Genomic DNA, 27,169 nt, shown 5'->3' with positions numbered 1-27,169 from the left:
GTGAAGAGTTGTGGAAACCAGCAAGGTTTTATTTCTGCATGTGCTGTCTTCAAGCATGAGCTGTGTCTTCTGCTGGGTTCAGATCACTCATATCATGGATATATAAATTATACATATGCATATATTATACATATACATACATTATGTATACAGATAATGTACATATACACATATGTAAGAGATCTAAAAACATATAAGGTATGTGTGAATAATACATGAATCAGTAGGTAGTGAGTGCACAAGGGTGACATGAGATCCCTGTATTTAGAGCAAGTGACACGTGAGTGACAGGTGGGGACACGTGTCCTGCAGGGCTGGGGACCGTCAGGTTGCTGGGGCAGAGGAAGGAGCGTGAGGAAAAGTGTGTAAAACCACGCAGGAGTCCGTAGTGTGCAAGGACTGCAGACCAGGAGTCAGTTGTGTGAAAGGAGATGCCCTTGAAGTTTCAGATTCAGCAAACTGGATGGGCTCAGTCGGCCCACAGCCAAGGACAAGCATGGACACACCAGGAGGGAGTGGTGGAGGAGAGGGAAAAAAACCTTTGCTTGGCTTGAAGCCAGCTCACATTATGTCTCCATCTATGGCTCCAAACGGGATTCTAATGCAAAGCTTGACTAATGGAAAGAGATCAAAGTGATTATTCTTTGAATCAGTTTCCTCCCTGCTGGCCCTTGAGCAGGGCTGGTGTGACAGGCAGCCAGGAGCCCCATGAGCACCAGTGGCCATGGTGTGATGGCAGTGCCAGAGATGACACAACAGATGGAAAAGCCCTAGGGCAGGGAGGTAAAGCAGGTGTCAGTATTTTCTGTCCTAGGAGGTTATAGAGGTTAACCTTCATTCATTTTTAAACCAATTTTGTTAATCTGGTGCAAATCCTTGTGTGAGCACATTAAGAGCTGACTTGAGATAGACCAAAATGATGGAAACCTGCCTTGCATAGATTTAAAGAGCTTAGACTATTTAGTTTATCCCATAGAAGGTAAAGAGTTGACTTTTATTATTTTCTGCACGTCCATATGTGAAGGAGAAAGATTTGATAAGCAGACAGCTTTATAATCCAACAGGGAAAAAGAAACAAACTTTCTGGTGGGTGGAAACTGAAGCAAAACAGACTAGAAATCAAGTTACCCATTTTGCAAGGAAGGAGTGAACTGGAGGAATAAATTCCCAGGGGATGGATGGACTTGCTGGACATCTGTCAGGAAGCCTTGAATGCATCAATTTCTCCTCTTCAGCCTCAGGACTAAGGCAGATACTCACTTAAGAGAGTTGCTTCACTGAGCAGCCCATGTAAGACCCACATTAGATGCCCATGTTAGGTAGACAAGAACTTGCTTCCACCTACTTAATGGTTCACTGATTTTTTAAACCAAATTAACTTCAAGAAAATAGTGGGGGCTTAAGCTTCACCACATGCACCTGTATCCCATATATTTTCAGCCTTTGGCTTTCATCAGATGAAAGTGGAACTCGTCATTTTTGGTTTCTCAGTGGCAAATGAAGGACAGTAGGAGAAAGAATGATCAGCCCTGTCATTGCAGAGCATACGCAGAGAGCAGAGGAAGTGGGTTAAAAATAGGGTCTGAGGGACCTGAGGCCTCAGTAGAGAAATTAATCCACAAAAAGGATGATTGTTTTTGCAATTTGAACCTTTCCCCAGTGTTCCTATTGATGCAGGCCTCAGCCACACCCAGCCCCCAGCATACATGAAGGATATAACCCCTTCTTCCCAAAAACATATTGGGACAACCAGAAAGTCATTGCCAAGAATGTCCTTGTCTTGGGAGCTGAAGTATGCCAGGTACTTCTGCCAGCAGCAGGGAAGGGACTTGGCTGCTCACTACCCCCATTTCAGACCACTTTGACTTCCCACAAATGTTCCTGGTGCTAAATCAGAGTAGATGGTGTGAGACAAATATATATCAGTTGACAGGTGGAATGGTCCTAAAGGAGGAACAAGAGAAAGAACACTAGGTCAGTTCTCAGCTCTGTTGTTTTTCCCATTCTATACCCAATTATAACCAATTTTTTTAACAAGACATCAAGAATTAAATTACCAATTACTGCAGTAGCTAAGTTAGCAAAGTGTGTCCCAAAAGCAATGTGTGAAACTTTATATTATGTGAGATTTTTTTGCGTATGTGCTCGGGTGGATGTGAGTGCTGCTCCCGCTGAGTGCTGTGGGTGAATGCAGGAGATGCAGCATGCGGTGACTTACCTGGAGGAGCTGCTTGTGCAGTCAAAATGCATCTGCAGGCTCAGGTTTGGTACAAGAATCAGCCCAGTAAAGGTGTGTCACTGTGAATGCTCCCAGCACCATGTTGTTTAATCTTGTTATATTTCTTCCCTTTGATCTCTTGTTGTAGATGAATTTAATTTCTCTGTAACTAATTTAGAGCATCATACAAGGCAGTTCTCCATGCTCATTATAAGGGACCTTCCTAATTTTTTTCAGTTAAAGTTTGCCTCCCTCTTGCTTTTGCTTCAGTTTTATGAGTGTGTTAATTACTTTCAGTTATATTACTAGGAAACTCATTAGTGCATTTTATTAAGCACATTATTTTCTGCTGTTTATGTCATTTTTATCATTCCTCCTTTTTATTTTCCCCAAGTTTGAGCAGTGAAAATTTGAAAGACGTTACAGAGGGAGAATTCCCTTGTTGCCAAATAATATTTTGCAGACGGGTTCATGTTCATCAATTCGTTTCATGTTTGCATATTGCATATCACTGCCTCTAAGAGCAAAAGCCCTAAAAGGGTGGTGAGGGCTTCTGTTCTGGCAGTCAACAGCTCTGAAAAATCACTATGCAGAAACTCCTCTTTGACTGCATCTGTCATTACATGGAAATACAGAAACCTAAAAATCACATTATTCTCCACTGTCTCGAAGGCTCATTTTAGCACAGCTATTTGGATCCCTGCCACATTATATCTTTAAAAAAGGGGGATGCCTGTACTTGTGATGTTGTCTAAAATGAATCTTCATCCATGGATTGTTAACTGTACATCCCTTATGGTCAATGACTTAATTAAATCAGATACTGATGACCTTAAAACTAATTTAGCACTTTCATGCATACTCTTTTCTGTTTGATTCATGTCAAATACAAATGCAATGGTGAAATCTTACTCCAGCATTAACAGCTGTAGCATCCTGAAATGAAACACAGTAGCTTGGTTTGCACAATTAAAATTAAATGCACAATGAAAATTAAATGGAAGCTACTTATTCTGGCACAAAATGAGAGTTGCTGGCCAGTTAACTAGAGTAAAAGCAGCCATCATGTTGCATTATGTTGCAGGTGAGATGTGTTCCACAAGCTGAACAACTGAAGTATATTAACAGTTGCCTGCCCACAGTCACTACTGGATATCTCTGCACTGATTAGCAAGAATAATCTCATTGTATACTCATTAAAAGAAATTAATCAGTGGAAGACATCTCAACAAAGATGTCCTGAATTTCTGCACCTTGGACTCTAATGAGATTTGAGAGGCATATACAGAAAACAGAACCAGCGTTCTCTGGGCTTCTGTCCATGTTTTAAAACCTTAGAGAAAAGTATTCATTACACCATTTACCAAGTGGCTGAATTTGCAAGAAGTTAAAAAAATACATTTCCACCTCTGCTTTTCTTCTGCTTGCCAAGCTGCCTTTCTGAGCCTGTCTGTGCTGCCCAGTGCTGCTCAGCTCAGCTCACTGCGCCTGCTGTCGTCCCCAGGTACGACACCATCACCAACCAGTGGGAGACCATCGCCCCCCTGCCCAAGGCCGTGCACTCGGCCGCGGCCACCGTGTGCGGGGGCAAGATCTACGTCTTCGGAGGGGTGAACGAGGCCGGCCGAGCCGCGGGCGTCTTGCAGTCCTACATCCCCCAGACCAACTCCTGGAGTTTCATAGAGTCCCCGATGATTGGTAAGCTGTGTGTGCTACAGGTGTCTGAATGCCTCTTTCAGAAAGCAAAGGAGTTGTGGGGTAGGAGGGGATATCCCTATAACATATTGGCAGGAATGCATAGATATTATACCAGAGAAGCAATTATCTGGATTTCCACTGAAGGCAATTGTCACTCATTAATACAGACAGATTCTAGTTATCAGCTAGAAGTGATGAGTTCAAAGTAGAGGAGAAAATAAATCAGTTCCTAGGTATGAACAATTAGCCATTTTAGATTTAAAAAAATCTCCAAGTGCAGCGAAACTTCATGCTGGCATCATTTGTTGTCCCATGTGAGCTCAAGTAGTGGATTATCACTCATGGATTTGTTAAAATGCTGCCTGTCCTGTGAGAAGTGACAGGCATTCTGAACTGGGATTTATCAGTGATATCCACAGGCATATGTGCTTCAGAGGCTGACAGCTTCAAGATGTAGTTTATTAAAACTGTGTTTATTAGTTTATGAAGCCCTTGAGCTCACCAAACAAAAAGAGCAAGACAAGAATTCAGGTTTTCCAATGTACCAGCCAATGTCAGAGGTGGTGGCTTCCTTCCAAAATTAGAACAGCGCTCCAAAGTTTGCAGCTTACTTGCTTTCTGTGGCAATTTGCACCCTGAATGCTTAGGCTGCTTTTGGCAATGAGGTTTAGCGCTCAGCCAGGCGAGGATGCTCCTGCAGGCAACAGCTGACCTGGGTCATCTTCTCTGCACTGGGCTCTGCCAGCCTTCAGTCTGGCTGCACCCAAGTGGCCAAAGAAGCAACTCCCACATAGTCATTGCAGAGAAGCTGCTTTGAGTGGTTGGCTTCACCTCCGAGTTCAGAGAATCATACAGTGGTTTGGGACCTTTAAAGGTCATGTAAACCAAGCAATAAACAAGGACATCTTTCACTAATTCAGTTTGCTCAGAGACCTGTCCAACTTGACCTTGAAGTTTCCAGGGATGGGCCATCTACTGCCTGTCTGGGAAACCTGATCCAGTGTTTCACCATTTGTGTTGAAACTGTGACTTCATTTTTAAAAAAATCTTCATCTCATTACTGAGCCTTAGAGCAATAGGAATAGCAAGTAAGTAATCTCAGAAGGTCAGCTGTAAGGTATTCAGGTAAGGCCTAAGCATAATCAGAAACTTAGAATGAGCTGGTTTTTCCTTTGCACCTCGTTACAATGATTCCCCCCTTTTGCTGGGGGTCCTGGTAGATGAGGACACGAGGAGCTGGCGCCCCGTGGCCGCAGACAGCCCCACCGCCCGGCTTTTTCCACCACGTGGCTACAGCTATTGCTGCTCCTTTAATCCGCTGACTGACACTGTGAGGTTTTCCTGGACTTGCAGATACTGCAAAAAGGAGTGCATTATGCAAAGTTCTACTCCTCTTCTTTACCATGATAGTTCAAGTGCCACAGGAGCTAAGGAATCATCCCCTGGGCTCATTAGGGTCTGGCAATTGTCGACACCATGTGTGCTTAAAAAAATCATCTTAACCATCCAGAGTTGGGTTCATCACCCATAGTTTTAATAGAGTTGTACTATTATTTCTTAATAGTACAAAAGTACATTAAAGATTCTCGTGAAGTTAAAAGATGGTATTTATGTTTTCTTGATGTAAGCAAAGTTCATTTGTTAAGCTGAAGGCATAAAATATATGATAAAACAAGGAGTTCTTTATTAAGTAATGCATTATGTCAATTTACTTGCAAATAACTTAAAATAACACAAAGTCTGAAAAATGGCACTGCCATGGAGAATGTCTGGGAATGTGAACTGGTGTAATGCCTGATCTTCACTACAAGGCAGTGGTAATTTTGAAAATATTTTAATTTATCCAGCTCTACAGAAACCATAGTGTCACCAGTATTTTTAAAGTATCCCGCCAAGTGCCAGTATCCCACATGCAGTGCCAGATACAGTACAGACTAAAGGAAAGAGGAAGTAGGAGGAGCCTTTTGGAAAATGGAGCTGGGATCAATCCTGACACGATCACTGCCAGGGTGCCTCTAACAGTCTCGGAGCCTTTTTGTTTTGATTTGTGAATTCCTAAAGTGTACCTCTGAGTTAAGGCCACTGAGATGTCTGATGGTGAGTTCTTACAAAGTCACTCCAGAGATCAGTGAAACCTGTTTGACCTCAAATAGGACAACAGTTTATTTAAAAATGTCTCAAGGATGCTCAGAGATGCAACAGCTGCAGGTGTTGAAAACAGCCAAGCTCTGTGGAGATTTTTAGACCAGTAGCACCCGTCTCACTTCACTGTGGTATTTTATGATAGTGAGTTGAATACAGCATGGCACATGTTTGAACCCAAAAGGTCCATCTCTTTCAAAGCATCACATGCCAGCCTAATCCAAGGCAACACTGGTATCAATCATGGCTCATGTTTAGTCCAATCTGACTGGAGGTGAAGCAGGCTGGACACTGACTTCCTGCCTGTGCAGAGGAAATACAGACTGGAGATGGATAGCAAGTCCACACAGCTCAGCCCTTGCTCTTCTGCCTGGAATTCTAGGAATATGCAGTGGATTCTAGGAATATGCAGTGAATTCTAGGAATATGCAGTGAGTTCCCATTTATTCTGTATGCTTCAGCTGTCAGGAGGTGTTGGGACATGGGTGCCTGTGAGCAGTAGGTACGACACCAGGCTCACTGACACATTGCATGCGGATGCTGTGGAAGCCTTTGAGCGAGTTTGGTCACATTTGGGGAGGAGAAGGCCTTCCTCAATACCCCATCCTCTGCCCCATGTCAGTCCTTCCCACCTGGGAGTGGGCAGATGTTCCTCCAGCAGTGCAGCCCACAGCTAGATGTTGCTGGGAGGCTCACAGGGCTTTCACACTGCCTATTTCTAGTAAACCACGTTGCACATCCCCTTCTCATGTTTTTAGATGTAAAAACAAAAGTCCTACTTGAGTAAATGAACGGGGGCTATGTGCTTGCAGCATCTGCCTTTCCATTTCTGGACAAGATGTCCTATGTGGCTGTGCTAAAAATGTATTCCATGCCCAGCTTCCTGAGCTTTGTCTTATTTAACAAGATGGCCACAGACATGCTGAAGTCAGGGATTCTAAGTAAGCCTAATTACTTGGTCACTGCCTTTTAGTTCACATTGTGCTTTCATGACAGGGCACTAAATTATACCTTTTTTTGATACTCTGAACAGTATCAAAACAGTCAGTGTGGAATTAAAAGTTTTTATTAATGTTTTTTGATTGGAAGAAAACCAGTATTTAATTACCATGACTATTAAATTTTTAAATCTGGTGAGATGCAGAGAACAGAGATCTCAGATCTGTGAGTATTTCTGGTTTCTAATCCAAGTATCTAGTTCCTCACCGTACCATTTACTCCTGCAGTGATATGTCAAACCAAAGTGGGACAATCATAGACCTAAGAACACAGAACCTATCTGGAAAACAGCACTAGAAGCATCTGTGCATTTTTACTGCACTGTCCCATGGCTTATTTTGGCTAAAATTAATAATAATATTTTTTTTTTTTTACTTTAGAAGAAAAATCAGATATATGTCTTGGCACTCTCCCAAGGCCAATAGTTTGATATTTGTAGGGGAATATAGCTGGCTTTCACCTGAAAGTCCCACAGCAGTGAGTGTTTCATCTCATTCTTCAGTGTATTTTTCTTCCCATGGCCAAGCTTGAATTTTTACCTCACCCATTTCTCCTCTGTACATGCCTTGTGTTCCCTTCAGAATGACTTTTTCCACTCCTCAGTATTTCCCTACCTATTCTCTGCCCTACAAACCAGTATTTTTGTGTTGATGTTTATTCAATGTCCTCTTCACTCCTACATTTTCTTCCTCTCCATGGCTGTTCTTTTCCCAAGACTCAGAAACTGAAGTTCACCAACATGGTGCCCATAAATTTGATGCTAAAGCTGCCCTGCAGTGGAAGGTGGAGCCTCCTGCTTTGCCATGGGCCATATCCACCACACATCCACAAAATGTGGTGTTTGCAAGTGAGGACATTCAACTTTGGGTTCTCCAAGGAGGGTTTGCCCAAGGGTCAGTGGGGAAGCCATGGGGCTGGCAGCCAGTTGTGTGTCTGGAAGAGATCAGCTCCCAGGAGAGCTCTGAGCCTTCAGGGTGACATCCAAGCCCTCACTGATCATGCAGCAGCTTCACCTGGGCCTCACAAACTGTGTTCAGGATCAGGTCACAGTCTCCTGGTTATCCTACAGCCGTGCCAGTCTTGAGTTTGTCTGCAGAGTGTTCAAGGAGGGGAAGAGGCACTTACTATTAAAAGCAGGCTTAGTTTGTATGAACCAGACTCCTTTCTCTAATCTGCTCCATCAAGTGCATCAACCTCCCTACTAGGCACCCACACCTGCCAGGAGACAATTTGTGGGAGTTCTGCCTAGACTAGTGGCCCTCCTGCATTTCCTCCTAACAACAAAAATGTTTAACTAGCTAGGTTATAATAACCTTTTTCTGTCTGGAGTGCTGCTGCCATTCATTGCAGTGCCCCTTCAATCTCTGACCGAGTGCATTACTGGAAGGCAGCGTAAGACCTTTGAGCAATCACAGAAGGCAAAACAGGACTCTGCTACTTGGCCATGTAATGTGAGATGTGAGAGCCACAGGCACATCCCAAGAGCAGCCTGTCCTCCCTAAGAGAAGAGCACAGCAGCAGGTTAAATCATCAACCCCACATGAAGGACACCTCTGGCTCAAGGATAGTCATGGAGTGTACACTCCTTCCTCCAGTGGCCTGTCACAGAAAGAACTACTGGCTTATCCTCCTGTAGTAACAGAAAAGGAGAAGGATGTTACCATGTTATCCACTTGGAGAGAAGATTACCTTTTACCTATTCTTTCATTTACATTTATTCTGCCTTCTAATCTCAAGTGTGTTTGCTGACCTGGACAAATCCCATTTAAGATTTTCCAGCCTGAAATGGATTACTATATCCAACAGCCTCAACAATCAGACTTGCAGAGGAAAGGAGGCTGCTTCTCTGTTTCCATGCTTCCTCTCCCCTCTCTTCCTTTTCTCCAGCAGCCTTTTGAAATACCCAGTGGGCCCACTGTATCCCACAGAAGCCTCTGACACATAGAAGCTCATGTTCACACCCAGTAGCTTTGTCTACCTCCTCTCCAGCTTGCCTTGCATTGACCAGAAAGCCCAACCAGAACACACTTTTGCAAAACTAGGCTCCCCACCAGCTACCTTGCACTGGGACCATGTTAAGGGATTAAAACAGTGACAGAAATTGGAGTCTCCTGAGAGTTTGCATGAGCATACCAAACCCTGAAAAAGACACCACCACAGGAACAGTGTGGGTTGTACCTGGGATGAAGTAAGGTTAAAAATTGAAGGTGGTCATCCACACCAGGAATGATGGCTTGAGGTTTCCAAAATCCCAGTATCCATGAAAATTTCTGTTCCCATGATAACAAAACAAAAAACAACAAAACAAAATAAAAACACAACAAACAAACAAACACCCACTGCTTCCTCTCTACCTGTTTCTGAAGGCGTGTCCCTCATGTCTTTTTGCCGTATCTTCATCAGGAACAAGAGACTTTTCTGTGAACAACTCCCTTCCTGAAAGAAACAACAAAGATTTTTGTGTTTCTGTATCTCAGACTTACTTGATAACCAATCTATGAAATTATAGAGAAAGATAAAAGCAGTAAAAAGACAACAGATAGGAAATGTATTGAAAAATTGATGAGAATCAAACATGATTGTCTCTTAAAAAAGGAAGAAAAAGAATATCAGACTGTCTGCCTATTCAAAAAGGAAAAAAAAAAAGTCACTATAAAAATACCCAAGGGTTTTCCCTCTCATTTTTTAACAAAAAGAAATGTGAAGTCAGTGATTCAATCCCCTGAGAAGTCACTGTTTCTGCCATGAGGGAGCCCCAAATAATTTCCCTGTGAGATTTGGGAGCTGAGGGGATTTTTTTAATGCAAGAGTTTCATTCTCCTTCAAAACAGTGCTAGTCAGAGGGGAAAAAAAAAAAAAACACCCAGGAAGATGTGATAATTAAATATGGAAAATTTCTGGTGAGTGTCTTAAGTGGAAAAAATGTCACATATGCAAGTCTGATTTGGAAAGGGATGCGAGCCGGGTTGTTAGGATAGATAAGCCTTTCTGATGAATTACAGTGGCTTAGTGGCACCGCAAAGAAACTGAATACTCCTTGTTCTATTTTCTGGATGAATTAGTTTCTTGCCATCTGTTCCCAAGGATCAGTGACATTTTCCTAATACAGCCATGGTTTTTTGACATATGCCTGTAGATACTCAGCGTAGTAGAAGCTCAACTTTAACCCATCACACGGGTTCTGTCTGTTTCCCTGCTGGGTGCCTCACCCCTGTAGGTCCCCCTGGGCAGGTGCCAGTGTGGGGTGGGATGAACTGAGCCAGACCACTCCATGGCCATGCTGGGACAGAAGCAGACAACACAAAACCATTATTTGCATTCTAGTTATACCAGCTGAAACTGCAATTAAGGAGATACCTCTTCTGGAGATGTTCATCAGCTTTTGCTTAACTCCTGTCAAATTAAATCTCTGTTAAATATTTAATGGAATAAGGTATTTTTACAAGAACCTCAGGGTTACAACACACCATGCAAGAGGTAAGCAAATCCCAAAATAAAGCTGCCAGGTCTGGTTTAAGCCCACCCTTTTCTGTGTTCCTAAAAGGACAAAGTCTTAAAGCTGTAGATTTGGGAGGAACATACAAACTCCTTTGACATTATGTAGAGGCTGGTGTCAGAGATGTAAGAGCACAGTAAAGGTGGTATCTCACCTCCTCTCCAGCTTCTGCCTGCAGGTCCCCTTGGGAGGAGATTGCAGGGGCTGAGACCAGCAAGACTGTCCAGTCTGATTCCTTGTTGGACATCCTGGGGGATCAACCTTCCCTGAGCACATGAACATGCAGATTTTGGGAGGGCTTTAACTTATATATAACTACAAATGGAGAATTTTTATGTGTCTCCTGACCCCAGGATGGCCTCCCAGGAAACATGCCCTTCACACCCCAAAGGACTAAGTCACCTGCCTCTTATTAGAGAACTGGTTGTAAGGCTTATTTTAACTCAAAGAATGTATTTTTCCATCTTTTGTTCCCAGGCACGACTGACTGGTTCCACAGAAATGTTGATTAAAAATCTGTATCTCATCAAGACAGACATTATCATGAGAAATTTCAGCCCAACTGGCTCATATTTAATAATGTGCATATGGCATGTTAGTAGCATAATGGACAAGCCAACTAATTAGATTAGAATTATTTTATTCAATAATTTATGATTAGTTTTACTAATATTTCTAATAATGCCACAGATAACAAGAATTTTAAAGTGTCCTCAGAAAATCTGATTGAACTTGACTCAAGAGGAGAGATTTGCTTAATTTCAAACTCCCAACCTCACACAGTTTGTTGTTAAATTACAGGACTGCTTGGAGATACACACACATCTGAAAATAAAAATGCAGGTGAATTTATGAGACAGATAAAGGTGAAAAAGAAATCAGGTCTCAGAAAATCTTCTGGAAATGCATGGGTGACATTCCCACAAGCAAAAGCACAATATAAAAGAGTATCAACTATTGGATATTATTAAGGGGTTCTCTGTGCTGTGGGTTTCTGCTGCACTTAGCAGCTGCACAGGCATGGGGAGCACCTGAGCTAAAATTTGCAGCAATTCAAAATTCTGAAACAATCCAACATCTTAATTTCATATGTAACTGTGGAACTTTCTTGGTGACTCCATTAGGCTTCAGGAGAAGATAATTGTTCTTTACCAGTTTACAGGGAGGCACATACTGGGGGATGAAGAACTGATGAACTTTAAAAGTGCCTTTGAGAACTTGGAGAGAGGAGAACAAAACCAGGAAAGGTTTCCTCATTTTTCTTTCCCTAGCCTTGGAGGTTTAGAGAAACGTGACTTATCTATAAATAAGGGGAATGTATAAATAAAAAAACAGTTTCCAAACCTGAGCCTAAAACTGATCTCAGTGTTGCTTTCCATTGACAGATAACAAATATGCTCCTGCAGTCACTCTCAATGGGTTCATCTTTATTCTTGGAGGAGCTTATGCACGAGCAACCACCATCTATGACCCAGAGAAAGGCAATATTAAAGCAGGTCCCAACATGAACCACTCCAGGCAGTTCTGCAGGTGAGAAAAAACATTAAAATGGAATTACCGGTGCCTTAAAATTTTCTGTTGATAAATAAGCTACTACAAGTGAAGGGGAGAGGGGAAGGGATGTGTGAACCAACTGGGGTTTTTCCTCATCTCTTTTCTGTACATGCTCAGGCACACAGCATTTCCCAAAGTGTACATTCAGCAGTCTGTTATGGCTCACGTGCCTCCTCACATTCAGGCACGATGGATCGTGGGGTGGGATGTGAGTTGGGCTCCTCCAGTGATTACAGGAATGCTGTTCTCAGTTTGCCATGTGCAACTAGAGGATGATAAATACCTTCTGTAGGAGAGACCACCATAATGTGGAATGTTTTTGTAACCAGCTAAAAGGTCCTTGAAAGAAAAAAGAACACTGAGTAAGCACCACACACCAATATTAATTACTATTATTTATTAGGTGCTTGTGATTGCTTTTTGAGCTCCCTTCCCTGATCGTGGTCACAAGTTGAACCAATTTCACCAATTGTCTGACAAAAATAAAACTTGGCAGCCATTGCAGTACTGGCAGCACTTAAAGGCCTTTTAAATAGTTTTACATGGCTGCTACTGAAAGACAGGCTTGTTTTGCACTGTGCACAGCCAGCCCTTCACAGAGCAGATTCCCAGGCTGGGGAAGGGCTGAGCTGCTGCTTTCCTGGAAAAGCCACAGCTGCTCTCTAGACACTGCACAGGCACCAGGTGAGGGTTTGTTATCCATGTCTGATGCAGCAGAACCCTGAGGCACTGAGCCAAGCAGTGCACCTTGCTCCAGGGGTGTCCCTGGCCCCCATCCTACTGTTGGAAAACACCTCCATGTTTTAACTTGGATTTAGCCTTTCACTTCAATGCACATAAGAAAATGCCTTTTAAGAAATCATGCTCAGTTTTTCTCTTTTTGCTGTTTTTTTTCTCATTTTCACCTTTTTCACTTCCTTTTATTAATTTAAGAGGCACCCTCTCTTGGCTGCTGGAGCAGATATTGCTGTAAGGAGAGGGGTCAGAGCACCAGCTGTGTCCCCAGCCAGCTCCATCCCCGTGGCTGCTGTCCTGTTCCCCTGCTAAGGACACATCCTCCCAGTCCCTGCACTCCAGCAGGAGGCAAAGCAGGATGAGGAGTGCAGTGCTCAGGCAGCATATAATGATATTTTTCTCCTGAAAACCAGAAATAACAGGCACAATACCACTCAGTACTAGAGCTCTAAGCTGTAAAATGAAACATGAGGGATTTGGACATTTGATATGTTCCTCCGTCTTCCCATCCATCATAGAGAGGGATGAGCTGCTCTTTGAACATCTTGGGTTTGTAAAAAGTAACAAGAATCTGTTAAATATACAAGAGAAATTGCATGGCTGATTTCAACTGTTGGCTTAGCACCTCACCTGAACTTGCCAGGGTTTCTAACATGAAGGGATGCTTTGCTCTGTACCCTCAGAACAGAAAGACCAAGGAAAGTGAACCAGTGACCTAAATATTCCTTAGTGCTTAGGCACCATAATAATGGTCTTTGTTTAAGTAGAATTTGCCACCCGTCCATAAAAAGTAACTTCAAACTTTTAAATTACATTTCTTTCTAATGCCTAAAGCAATGGTGGTCAGGAAACTTATATTTATAGTGTAATGGTCACCAAAAAAAATACATATAATTGGAAGCAAAAAAGGCACCATTTCAAAGATTCTTAAATGCACTGGGAAACAGTCAAGGAAAAATATTTCAGCCTAAAGACATGTAAAGCCTGTGACAAAACCTATATATAGATCAGTGTGTGTGGAAATAGGGAAGATGGGGGATCAGCAGTAACAAATAGGTTAAAAGCCTGCTGCTGCTACAGGAGGCTGAGGGAACCAGTGCTGAGGGCTAATGGGAGTAAAAAGAAAGGCACTAATGCTTTGGGGATGAAATTTGTAGTTTGAATCAGCTATAAAACCACTGCTGATGAGACTGATAAGGTAGCAAAGTAAAATTGGGTAGGTGTTTCTCATCTGTATCTGGAAGGGAACAGGGAGGTTTGGTTCCATGTTCTGATGTGAGGAACCAAAACCAGTTACTGTTGGCAGCAAGGAAAGATGGGAACGCTGAAATTATATTCTCAGATCCAGCAACCCAGCTGTCTTAGACACAGGTGTCTTTAGAGACTTCATTGAGAAGCTGATTGAACCACTAATGTTGATTTTTAATAACTTTTCAAGTTGAGGATGGATCAGGGCACTGCCAGAGTGTTTCTGTACTTTGAAAAGGTGAAAAGGAGAATTTCAGTGCAGCAATTAATTTTGCAAAGTGCCAGCATCAAGGTAAGTGGTTTCACTTAGCCTCATGTTGGTCCTCTGCGAAATACCAGAGTAGTTAATTTGGGATTTCATCAACAAATAACTAGATGCTAATAAAATAATGAAGATCAATCAATGCACTTTTCTGGAAAATGAAGCTTGTTAAACCACCCTGTTGTCATAAACTCATTCAGGTTTGAAAAGACCTCTAAGGTCCTCGAATCCAGCCATAAACCTGACACTGCCAAGTCCACCAAAGGTGTTGAGAAGCCTGGTTCTTTGTTTTGGTTTGTAATGCAACACGCCTGGCTGCTAAAGACAACTGTGATGCTGTAATATACTGCAATTTCTCCAAGGTATTTGGCTGGCATTATATGGAATTAACAAGGCACATGGTAGAGAGATTAAATCTGCTTCACTGACAGATCTCAAAATGTAGTTGTTAATGAGAAGGTATCATTCAGCAAGGCCACTGGCAGCAAGCATTTCTTCTTCTCCAATGCTATTTAATACATCTACCAACAATCCAGGTAATAGAAAATCTCTCCTGATAAGGCTGCAGGGGGCTTAACACTTACTGCGTACAAAATACTACAGAAGGAGCTGTTTTATCAGTTCCCTGAATATCTCAGTTGAACTGTCTCAAGCCAGCAGTGGTATTCTAAATACAAAGACATGGAGCAAGCACACTCATAGCAGCCCTGCTCCCTTAGAAAGTCAGGCTCTCAGAGGAGGACATAAACGAGATCACTCAGAGCAGCACAACATGAGCTCACATCACAATACTCTGGATGGAAGGTCAGTGCAATATTGGGGATATAAAACATGCCCCAACACCAAAATGAAAACAAGCTGAAGCTGGGTAGAGTGAGTGCTACCACATACAGTGCCAAGAGATGAGTGAGGGTCCTGGGTCCTGCATCAACATGTGAAAATATCAGCAGAAGTTCAAAGGGAAGCTGCCAAAAAGACCCCAGATTGCAAATCAAACCTTTGACATGAAACTCAAGGAGTTTATCAAAGAAAGGCTGAGAGGTGAGACTTAATCACTGGGAGCAAATGTTGAAGCTTTCAGTCTCGCAGACAAAGGCGTAGCAGGTTACAACGCTGGAAAGTCAAGTTACACGACTCGTAAGTGAAGCACTTTTCCAACAGCAAGGATAATTAAACAGAGAAGTAGCAAGGGAGGGGGTGAACTCACCAACTCGCTGTTTTTAAGAGGAGATTAGATACGTTTCCAGGAGAGATGCTGCCTGGGGAAATGTCCATGGCCTGCGTATACACAGGCTCAGATTAACTAAGCACAGAGGTCCCTTCTGACCTTAGCCTGTGAATCTATAAATTCCTCATTCCACTCATTAGCATGGATCACAAAAAGCATGGTTTAAAAGCAGCAACATAAACAACTTAAAAATTAACTGCATGCTATTGATCTCCTCTCACCAGGAATCACTCAATACTGAATTTGCTGGGAAAAATCTTGACCGCATCACTTTCATTTTTATCTGCTTTGTTTCTACATGTTAGTGATGAGGGAGCATGATAGCTTTGAGCAGAGGGGAAAATAAATGTGTGTGACATTCCCTGCCTGTGAAAAATTAAAGGTCCATTCAAATGGTTTTAATATCAAGTTAAATTACTTTTAATGAAAAATGAAAAATAAATGGTTCAGGTCTCCAGCTCACAATCAACAGAAGAGCAAATTGAGGATCATTTTCAGATTAAGCCCAGCCTGATGGAAGTCAATAAGAAATTCATGCTGATGTAGAATTAACCCTTTGAATGATGGTGCCAAATGGGAAAAGAGCTATGATAGGCCTGAAGCATTTTAAAATTCACTGAAAGGTTGAACACCTTCCACACAACAGGTGAGGGAAATATTTGATATTTCCGAAACATCAGGCAAGTGTGAGCTTTTTGCCACGCACCCTTTCTCAGTTTGGCAGCCCCTGTTTATTTGCAGGGTCGTGAGATGGTGGACAGCAGCCAACAGGAAGGAAAAGCCAGAATGAGATGATGACACCACACTCTGCCACACACCTCCCTCCAACAAGACTTGCAGATATCCCTCCCCTTCAGTGTGGCAAGGCCTTCTTTTGCAGGTGGGAGTTCTCCCTCCCTGCAGTGCCCTTCAAGGGCTTATTTTTCCACAAGTGAAAAGAATACCAAATGCATTCCTGTGCATGATTAAAAATTCCATATTCTGCTTGCTTAGAATGCAGGCAGCGTGCAGACAGGCTTGTGCTACAGAGAGCCTCCACGGGGCAACAGCAGCAGCATGGTGGTGCCAGCAATAATTCCAGAGAAGCTAATTTAGTACCAACAATTCCCAACAGACACCAGAAAAGCATTTTCTTCCTCCTCCTCTGACTGCTAACCAGTAAGATTTATTAAATGGTTCTGCTGAATGGAAATCCTTAATAAAACTTTGACTCAGGCTGAACAGCAGAAAACCAGGGTCAGTGTGGGGATTATTTTACACATACACACACACCCCACCCCCACCTCTTCTTTTCAAGTAAGGCCTTGTTTTTGAACAGCAAAGCATGGTGCCTCCTGTACTGACCTGCCAGGCATTGCTGACCTACAGCACCAGCTACAGACTCCCCAGGCTGGCTCTTTTCTGCCTTGCAAAGCTCATGGTAACTCCAGGAGCACTGGGAGGGATTGAAGCACAGCTTGTCTGGATGGATGTTTCCAGGTGCAGCTATTATGGAATAGGTTTCCTCAATGGCCATGTGCTTCCCAAACCTACAGGCAGGAAGTTTGGTGTGTTCAGCCAGCAGCTTTTGCAGCGGGAGGTGTTTGTAGTCCAGAAGGGAAAATCAAAACTTTCCAGTCTATCTGGAAGGAGACATAGGTGTGGGGCTCTGCTCCACAGACAGCAGTGAGAACTGCTGCACCAGACTAACCTACCAGGCAGTAATTTCTGTAGGAGTTGATGACATGAAGGATTGTGGTGGGCATTAAAGCATAACTGATATAGACAGAGCACTCAGGCCATTACTGATGTGCTGTGGACTGTGGAGTAAAACACTGCTGGTTTTCAGCAACAAGTAACAATGCCATGTGATGGTTTTGGATCATTAGCGAGGGAAAGTGCTCGTGGAGTAGGGGAGAATATAACTGGAGCTTGGCCAGAACACCCACACTAATAATCCCATTCCAGGAAGGGGCATGATATCCTCCTAATTGGCCATGACTAATCTGGACCCTCATTTATCCATCTCATTGTAAAGATGACACTTCTGGCAGCGTGGCACGGCCACCCGAGCTCGAGCCTTGTGCGGCGCAACACCCTCGGCTGCCGGCGCGGCCGCTCAGCGCCGGGGGCTGTCGGCACCGCCACCAAACCGGGACAGCACTTTGTCCCTGACTGCCACCACCCCCCACGGACACAGGGCCAGCAATGCCTTTTGCCCCAGCACCACAAACCACCCTGCAGGTGTCTCAGAAAGGTCCCAGGTTTAACAGAAAGCCTAAGGAGCACCTGCAGCTCTGCGGGCACTGCCCAGAGCCACACCCTGCAGGGGCTGGGACCCTGGAGGCTTCCCTGGCCTAACACCAGCTCCATGCAGTTGATGAGCATCCTGGAATTACAGAATATCCCGAGTTGGAAAGGATACACAAGGATCATCAAGTCCAGCTCCTGTCCCTGCACAGGACAGCACCAAAAATCCCACCAGCATCATTAAATTCCACCTCCAGTAAAGCCCTCCTAAATCTTAGGGCAGGAAGGAAATTTGTCCACTAATAAATGCAGGGATCTTTTTTTTTTTTTCCTTTAAGCAGATCCTGCACCAACCTAACTGATACTCAGTAATGTTCATGGAACTGCTCCAAATAAATGTGTGCTTCTGCATGTATAGCCAGAAATGAGGAGGGAGAAGAACATTGTTTGAGGCCTCAGAAGGTACTAAGCTTCAGGCAGTCAAAACAGTACACTAATTCAGCCATTTCAAATCTTTTGCAACCCTGAGAGTTAAAAGACAGAATTTTTAACAATTATGTGTTAACATTTCCAGATGAGGCTGATGTGATATTTAGGACTGAGCAGGAAATTTTAAAGCAGTAATAAAATTAACATTTCTTGTAGTCCCACTGCTTGATGATAAGTCCAGCATGTCATTGGGAGAGATAAGTGCTAGAGCAAGAGCACCCACACGTTCACCTCTCAAACATACAGAAAAAAAGACAGTGACGTCCTCTGCTTCCAAATCTTTCTGCCCATCAGGAGACTTCCATCTTCTCATTCTACTCAGCTCTTGTCAGGCAGCATTTCTGGTTCCCACAGTTCAAAAAAGGCACAGATAGACTGCAGAGGGTCCAGAGGAGGGTTGGGAAGATGTTCAAAGGGCTAGAGAGCCTGCCTGATGAGGGAAGACTGAAAGTCTTTTCTCCCTGAAAAGAGATAGCTCAGGGGACCTTCATAGAGTATTCTAGCACGAAAAGAGCAGCCACAGGGAGGATGGAAGCTCTCTCTTGACAAGGAGAGCTTGGGGAGAAGACAATGGGACAAGAGGTAAAAGCATACAAAGACAGGCTTCATCGTGATGCAAGAATTTCTTATAGTCAGATCAGTTTTTCACTGGAACAACCTCCCCAGGGATGTGGTGGAGTCCCCATCACCAAATGTTTTCAGGATGTGATTGGACAGGATGCAAAATAATGACATCTGCTGTCCCTTTCCCACAAAGGTTGGACCAAATGATCTTTCAAGGTCCTTTCCTGCCTGGGCTGTTCTTGGATATTTTGGTTCAGTGATTCAGTTTGTCTTTCAACAGGCAGCTGTCAGAGAAGGGCCTTCCCTGCAATTTGATCAGCCTGGAAAAGGACTGAAAGGTGGATAGGCGGGGAAGAGATGTAAAGGGTGTTTAGATTACACAAGCACACCAGTCATGGACAGTCAGGTCCCCACTAGCCCTTGGCACACCTCAGCCTCATTGGGATTTTCCCAGGAGTGTGATCCAGAGCTTCATGGAGGTCAGCAGATGGATCAGACGATCCATGGTAGTGTCAGGGACAGTTGCCGCATGATCCTCTGACACTGAGCATTGCTTGGGAAATGAAGGATGCCGGGGCACTTCAGGAGAATCTGTCATAGAGCAGGAGAAGCCTCTCTAGTGAACAGCAGTAATTACCTGCAGAGTAGAAAGCTGGGTCATTCATTAGCCTGCACAGTAATAATTTGCTGAAACTCTTTTTTTTTTTTGAAGGAGTGGCTAAAGGGATCTGGATTTGGATGCCCATTACCTTCTCCCCAGGCATTCTACTGGAGAGGTGGAGGTCTGGCTGCTCCACAGCCGGGGAAGTCACTGCCCCAAAGCCATCAGGGTTTGTGTCCCTGCAGCAAGGCTGTGGCACAGAGCTTCCTTCCTTCCTTCTCAGGCTCTGACAGCCTGTAATCATTTTATCTCTCTGGATTAATGGCACCAAGCAATAAACTCGCATCGTAATTATTGTAATTATTTCTTTCTTTGTATGTCAGCCTTGGTAACGATGTTTTTACAGCTGATAGGATGGAAGGGAGGGGAGAAACGAAATATTGTCACAGTAAAGAAGAAAGAGCAATGAGCATACTCCTTTCTACTCACTTTTCTTAAGGTTTTAGAACCCACTTGAGTTTTCTGTTCTCTCAGGTCCCAGAAATTAGCAGTGATTATCCTAATACTACAAAGTAGCAGCAATTTAGGATTAAATTCCTAATTATCTTAAGCACCTACCTGCCACTTTAGCCCCATAGATGGCTGAATGTCTCCAGAGTTCTCTGTTCATATCAGGACCCACTGTGTGCTCAGAACTGCCTATTTCTTCATGGCAGGAGCAGCTCACTGCTTTGCTTAACCACAGGCACGGCTCACAAGTGTTATGCCAGTCTCATCTATGGGAATTGTATATGGAGGGAGCAGAAGTTGCTCTAATCACCATTTAAAATTCATACTGTCTTCCAGAGGGTGGAATTCAGCATCCATTTCTTCCCCACTGTATTTAGCACCATGATGGGAAGGTACAGGATTGAGCTGCTTGTCCCAGGCGCTGGGCAGGAATTCTGCAGCCCAGGTTCCAGAGAATAAGGGCAGCACTTGCCCACTTGCTGTAACCCCAAATCCAGAGCATGGGCTGGGGAGGAGCCCAGAACAGATCATTTTGAGAAGGTTTCCTTGGCTGCTCAGCTGCTCTGCGGTGGCAGCAGCTCTGGCTCAGAGTAGCTCCTACTAAACATGCCACAGAGAAGATTTCACTAGAAGGAATGTGGGTGGCTAAGATGCGACACAAGAATTTGTAAAGCACCCACGTCGCTGTTTAGAGACCTAACGTGAGATGCCCGGGGGAAAACCAGCACTAAAGGCCAGATTTCAGCTGTGCAGTACAGTCAGCAAGGAAGGGCTGGTGGCTGCTTGGCTCCTGTTCCTATGGTCACCTGTAGAGTCTTTCCTCTGGTTATTCCATTCTTCCCATCCAGATCCAAAGCTCCATGCAGAGGAATTTCAGTTAATGAGCAGTGAGTGGCAGACCAGCCTTGTACATCAGTGGTGACTGAAGACTGAGGTCCTCTCTGTATTGGTGTGAGGTGCTGCCATCTACACCAGCATGTCCACACCAGTAAATTAAAGCTACGGCCAGCAGACCTTGATCATCAGCACTGATGGAACCAGCCCCAGTCTCCATGCTCCACACTAATACTTGTTTCAATTGCCCATTATTGATAGTTCTTCAGACAGATCTTTTTTGGGGATCTTCTGGAGTTTGTTTCATTTTTCCCACTTAACCCAAGAAAACTGATAACCCATTTAATTTTTATTCCCTTTTTTGCACCAAGCATTGTGTAGGACTACTGTTTTAATTATAATCAGCATTTCATTAGAGAACCAAGGCAGCAGAGCTCCTTTGTACCACAGTCCATCTCTGGCATTAGATCTTCTTCCACATCCCAAACCATATCCCAAACAAATAAGCTTCCATTAAAAAAAAAAAGTGAAACAAAACCAGCAACCACTACCCAAGAGCCTCATTTCTCAACTCTCATTCTGCTCATTTCAATGGCCCTTCCACCACATCAGGAGCCTGGGATGGGGCAATACTTCCTTCTCCTCAGGCCAGATTTTGCAAGCTGAAGTTCCCAGCCTGCCTAAAGAGTAATTTGTTCCTGTCCAGAGATGGGCTTTCCACCCCTCAGCAAATATCCTAAGTCGAAAACTGTTGTTTAATTAGCACATTTCTCTGATTTAGTGGGTCAGCAGGTCCTGCCACCTCTGCCTCCTCCTGGGTGTAGGCACTGAGCCTTGGCAGGAGTTCCTGCTGGGCAGTGCCTCTCTGCCACCAGCTCTGGCTCCTTTGGAGGTGAGCTCCTTCTCTTTCAAAGACATCTTTCAGGATGTCACTTGCTTTACTCAAGTCCCTGTTTCTCCCTGATGTTTGAAAAATAATTACCTATGGTTCAGTAAGTTCATTAGCAAACTCCCTCAGGAGCCTGGGCTATGCATCATCCAACCCTGCTGATTTGTGGATAGGCTCTAATCAAATGTTTCAAGTCTCCCTCTCCTTCCTCCTCCTTTCAGATTAACAGTTATTTTGACAAGATTCTCATTATTTCCTATTTCCTGGCGGTACCCAGGGACTAGGCTTATTTGAGTCCTCACTGTTGTCATTGTGAGTTTATTTTTAACCTCAGGCTCTGCTTCTCCACAAGGACATCAGAGTCTTGTGTTCTTCAGAAGCACGTGGCATTGTCGGTGCCATTTTAGTCTCAGCTCATCCTGTGTCTTCCAGTGCTCTTTGGCTTTTGCCTTTATCGCTTTTTATCTTTCCTCTTCCCAGTACTTCAAAATTAGCCAGACAAAATTACTTTGTTTTTACCAAGCCTAAAAGATCACTAAACTTTTCCACCTTGTTAGATATCATCTTCTTGGTTGCAATTAATTTCTCATCTTCCCCTCTTGTTCTCCCTGCTCTCCTTTCCAGGTACATACTCTCCAAGTCTCCCTTTTCCTTCCCAAAGCAATCATTCATCAGTTGCTCTCCAAATGGACCCAGCTGCCAGAAAAGCCACTGCCAATCCCATCCAGATTAACATCTTTAAATTAATTTAGAAGGCAAATTTGGCTTCCTGGCAGATGAAAAGCAGACAACCCCAATTTTGGGTTCCCCCCACACATGCGAAGGCGGCACAGATCACACAGCAGGCCGTGCATTGGCTTTTCCCACCCAGCTGCCTCTGCCATGCTCTGCCATTCCAAATGCACACATGGGAGCCCAGCCCCATCTTCATCATGTCCTGCCATGTGCACCACTGCTCAAAGGCCAAGGCATGAAGTGAAAGGAAGGGGAAGAGATGAGACCAAGGGGCAATTTTTCTTTCAAATATCTTCCACACCTGGGCACCTTCCCTCTTACCAGGAGCCTATGGACCATGGGATTAGCCCAGCCGCAGTATTCTTGATTTACACAAGGTATCTGAAGGCAAATACTTTCACTTTAGGAAAGTAGTAGGGTCTTTTGTGTTCTTTAGATGCCAAAAAAGAGCTGCCCTGTCATTCTCTCACCTGCACAGCCACAACCATCAGATCTGCTTTCCCATGCACAACTCTGGGGTGCACAAAGAAAAGTCAGCAGAATATCCAGGACCCCATGCCAGGACACAACCATGGAAGAGGCTGAAGCAACAGAACATTCTTGAAGATTTTTACCCCCCATTTTGTAATATTCATTAACAATTAAAGCAGTAACTTGAAACAAGAGCTTATTCCAGCTGAGGTGGTGGGAACCCCAAATTGCTTGAATTGGTTTTGCATGTGCAAAGTATTACAGGGACACACCACCCTGCTGCTTTTGCTGCAGATCCATGTGTGGGCTGGAGTAGGATCTTCCTTGGACTTTCATCTGTTGTTAACATTAGAGACAACACTTACCTACCTGGCAGGAACACAAAAAGGATTAATTTTGGGGAGAGAGAAAGGGAGAGAGAAGAGAAATGCCCACACAGCTTTATACAGATAAGAACAAAAGGTGTATTCATTGTTTGCCCACTGTTTGTTTTAAGCCTAAAAAGAAAACTGCTCAGTAAGACAACTAACTCTAAATTTTCTTTTTTTGAAAAACACAGTGCTGTGGTTCTGGATGGAAAAATCTATGCTACTGGTGGGATCGTCAGCAGTGAAGGACCTGCCCTGGGAAACATGGAAGCCTATGACCCTAAAACAAACACGTGGACACTTCTACCAAATATGCCCTGCCCCGTTTTCCGACACGGCTGCGTAGCAATCAAAAAGTACATTCAGAGCGGCTGATGTTCCCCAGGAGTTGGATGGAGAACTGTTTGTACCTGCTGAAAGCAGGCAAGAAGAATACTATTACTTACAGGAACAAAAGCAGCAAAGCCAGCCAGTGAATATATTGCTCTAAAGTCTTGAATAGTGTCTACATTGAATGTAGAAAAATCATCCTCACCTTTTGGTGAACAAGGAGCAGAGAGCTCCGTGCTATGTAAGATATTGTAACTTAATAATGCAAGGGTGTCACTAGATGTTATAGTGGCACTTGTTCTGGACATCGGCTTTTGGTCAACCCAGGTGCAATAGAATTTCTCATATTTTTTAAGCTGGGGAAGAGAGGAAAATAAATAATCTGCATTTTACTTTAGAGCTCAAGCTTGATTCTTGAAATAACCATGCAGATTAGTTTTACTATTACACTTTAGGCATCAATCGATTTGAAAGGTCAAAGTGTCCTTACCACTTTGATTCCTACATTTCTTTCTAATACATGCTTTTCAATACCAATGACTGAGAGAAATTTTATGTGACAGATGGCTTATGTTGATGTCAGTCTTCCATCAGATCAAACAAATACTTCAGTTCTCTAGAGAAGAGCCCAAACGCAGGTGGGGTGAGGTGGGGACTAGGGAGAAGAACAGCCATTGGTAATAAATTCCATGTAAAATGATAAACAAAAGGTCTGTTGGGCTGGATGAGTTTGTATTCCTGGTGATTCTCCTGTGGGCACATGTGGCTGTGCCCACTGTGGTGGGTGAGGGTCTCTGAACCTTTTCCTCTGGGTTTCTGCTGATGCACTTGGCAGTGCTCGATTCCCGCAGTGCAAAAGGGAAATGGTTTGGATGCCAGAGGCCTTCTCCTGATAAACCCACTCTTCATTTGGGCTGGAATCACAGTAAAATGCACAGCGTAGTGTGGGTTTGCCACGTGTCCATCAAACACAGAAGATGCCTCCTGTGGCTACGCGCTCAGTTTTGGCTCTCAACCAAAATTCCTTACGTCGGGATATACACCACTATCTTTTATGTAAAGGCTGAGAAGTTTTCTTATTTTACTTTATTTTTCAAGTTCCTTCTCTAGGTGTGGAAGCCTTATACTTCTTATTTACAGATTTTAAACACATGAGTTTAAAGCCCATGGTAGAAAAATGCATAGACTTAAGCCCAGTGTAAGAGACTTCAAATTATTACTATGTAGAGTTGTAAGTATATGCACAGCACAGGGGTTATATTTTTATATATTAAAATATTGTCTATCCAGAGAGCATTGTGATGTGGAAATTCTTTATAAATTTATACATAAAAGGAACAAATGGGAGATGGACTGGGTAACATAGAGGGGGCCGGAGAAAGAATCTTAAAATTCAGCAGTAGAAGGTAACCCCAAGCTGAGGATTGTCTGGTTTCCTTCCAAGTAGAGGGAAAAAAAGTTGCCATACTTGCCTTTGCAGACTCAAATCCCAAATGCCATACCAGTAATTCAAGAAGGAGAGTCCTGTACAGGGTGTGGGTGAGATCTTGCATTCAATATCTAGTTGAATTTCATACCAAATACAGTAGCCTTTTTATATGGAGGGAGGTCTGCCTACAGCTTTGGGGAAATCAATGCAGATGTTTAGCTAATCATCTTATTTTATTAATAACCATTTATAAAATAAAATAAAATAAAAAACAAAGACATTTGTATCTTGCAGTATTTAAAGAAAATGTGCTCAAATCAGCTGAGTCAAGCTATAGGGTGACTCAAGCCTCTCATTTTGACAGTGAGGTTCCAGCCTTTGTTATGCAGTTGTTTTATTTATTCTTTAAAGAAAAGAAAAATAATAAGCACAACAAAATTATATACTAGTATCTCATTTAAAGTATTTATGTCAAACAGGGTGCAAGTGTGAACCTAAAGATTGGAGCACAAGTTTCTAACTGCCTGGGGCAGGACTAATTTTAGTGTTGGTGTGTGTCTACCTCCAAAGGAGGTGCTACCTGTCAACAAGACTGAAACACATTTGACATTTTCAATTTAGCTTATTTCTTCATTTCTCACACTGGAACAAAACTGGCTATTTCTGTGAATAATATTAAAAACAGGGTTATCTGTAATGGTATTGTATATAGTTTATGTTTACTGTTAAGTTCTTGTTATATTATAATAAATATATTTATAGATCTAGATTCAGCATCCAGATTGGATTAATTTTGTCATGCTTGATCAAGGAAACACCACACAAATGGGGACTTCATGTTTCAACCAAACCAGGGATGAAAATGTATTCATTCCACCCAGTTTCTCTTGCAAATCCAAAAATGTATTGCTAAGACTTAAACACTCAAACTTGCAAAGTGGTTTCATTCTCATTTCAGAAAAAATCTCTTAGAAGTAATTTTAGATTTTATTCAGAAGAATTTTCTTGTTCATCTATTTTCCCAAATGTACTATTAAGCAAAGAAGGGCTCAAAATAGTTTAGGAAATTATCTTGGAAAAAAAAAACCTTATAAACATCTTTTTTACTTTATTTTTTTTAATTAAAGCAAACATTTGTGCTGCGCTGCTACTGCCATGTCTAAAAGATGAAAGCTGCACTTGCCCTATGGTCAAAATTCCTTCTTATCCAGTGTGGGAGCTCGGTACCTCACTGGATACATCGTTCTGAGAGCAATTCCATGCAACCGTTCATGGCTTCTTTGATGTTTCATTAGGGTGTCATCTGGTAGTTGTAAAACTGGATCTGGAACAAAGATGAGCCAAATGTAACTAGTCTCAAATACCACCACAGTGGAACATTTCAGCCGGATCTGAGGAGGTAATTTCTGTTCTGCACATTAACAGAAAGAGCCTAACATTTATTGAAATTGTCTCCAGTTGTTACAGAGTATTTAAGAGCGTGAACTGCAGTTTTTAAACATTTTAGTTTAGGCTTAGTGGCTGAGGTTGAACAGCCTGTGAAGATTACTAAAAGCCTCGCAATTCAATATTACAAAACCATGCTGCAATAATCCAGACCAAGTGGGGTAAGTTGCCAACCTTTCATCAAGGCTCTGCACGGGTCTCTTACTCAGCACTAGCCAATAATACTTGGTAGGATGAACAAGACACAGACTATTTACTTTACTTGTATGTGGAAGTCATTTTACTTCCCTTCTGGGAAGTTGGCTGAGTGCTTTTGCCAAATGAATCATATGCACATATCTGCTCAGAGATTTTTCTTCTTAAAAGCTTTAAGTAATTCAGGGGGATAGACTGGCTCAGCAACCTGATAAAAACTCTTGCTCACTGGTGTGACTATCCCCTGGCCCATCTGGGAAGGAGAGTGATCTCCAAACGGGGCTTTCACTGCATTCAGTGACAATTTACACAATTTACACACAAGTCATCCCCCTTTCTCCCGTTGTTTCATCTAGCAGCAAACACACTGTACTAATAAAACCTCAGCAACCCCATCTTTTAATTAACTGCAGGTAGGTGTTAAGGCTGAGCTTAGCACAGAGTAAGTGCAGCAGCTAATTAAGAGCACTGGGTACACTCCAGCTTGCCCTTGGAGGGG

At 43.1% G+C, this 27,169-nt stretch overlaps 1 protein-coding gene across 5 annotated transcripts in view; it reads left to right on the top strand.

The window, feature by feature from the left end:
• KLHL29 (kelch like family member 29) overlaps positions 1–25,798 on the top strand; it is a 386,612-nt gene extending 360,814 nt beyond the window's left edge. For 3 of the 5 annotated variants that reach the window (XM_030269454.4, XM_030269453.4, XM_072926319.1), the window contains 3 exons: positions 3,723–3,916; positions 11,939–12,083; positions 23,462–25,798. In XM_030269454.4, the coding sequence (XP_030125314.1) occupies positions 3,723–3,916; positions 11,939–12,083; positions 23,462–23,645 (523 nt within the window). In that variant the 3' untranslated portion in view covers positions 23,646–25,798. Of the gene's footprint in view, positions 1–3,722; positions 3,917–11,938; positions 12,084–19,574; positions 23,390–23,461 lie in introns of those variants that run through there. The other 2 variants (XM_041714754.2, XM_030269456.4) reach the window with 2 other exon arrangements.
• Positions 25,799–27,169: the final 1,371 nt, after the last annotated feature.

The sequence above is a fragment of the Taeniopygia guttata genome, chromosome 3 (genome assembly GCF_048771995.1).
Source record: "Taeniopygia guttata chromosome 3, bTaeGut7.mat, whole genome shotgun sequence".
Classification (NCBI taxonomy): domain Eukaryota; kingdom Metazoa; phylum Chordata; class Aves; order Passeriformes; family Estrildidae; genus Taeniopygia; species Taeniopygia guttata.
The sequence above is the reverse complement of the archived record's forward strand: the minus strand, read 5'-3'. Positions and strand labels throughout refer to the sequence as shown.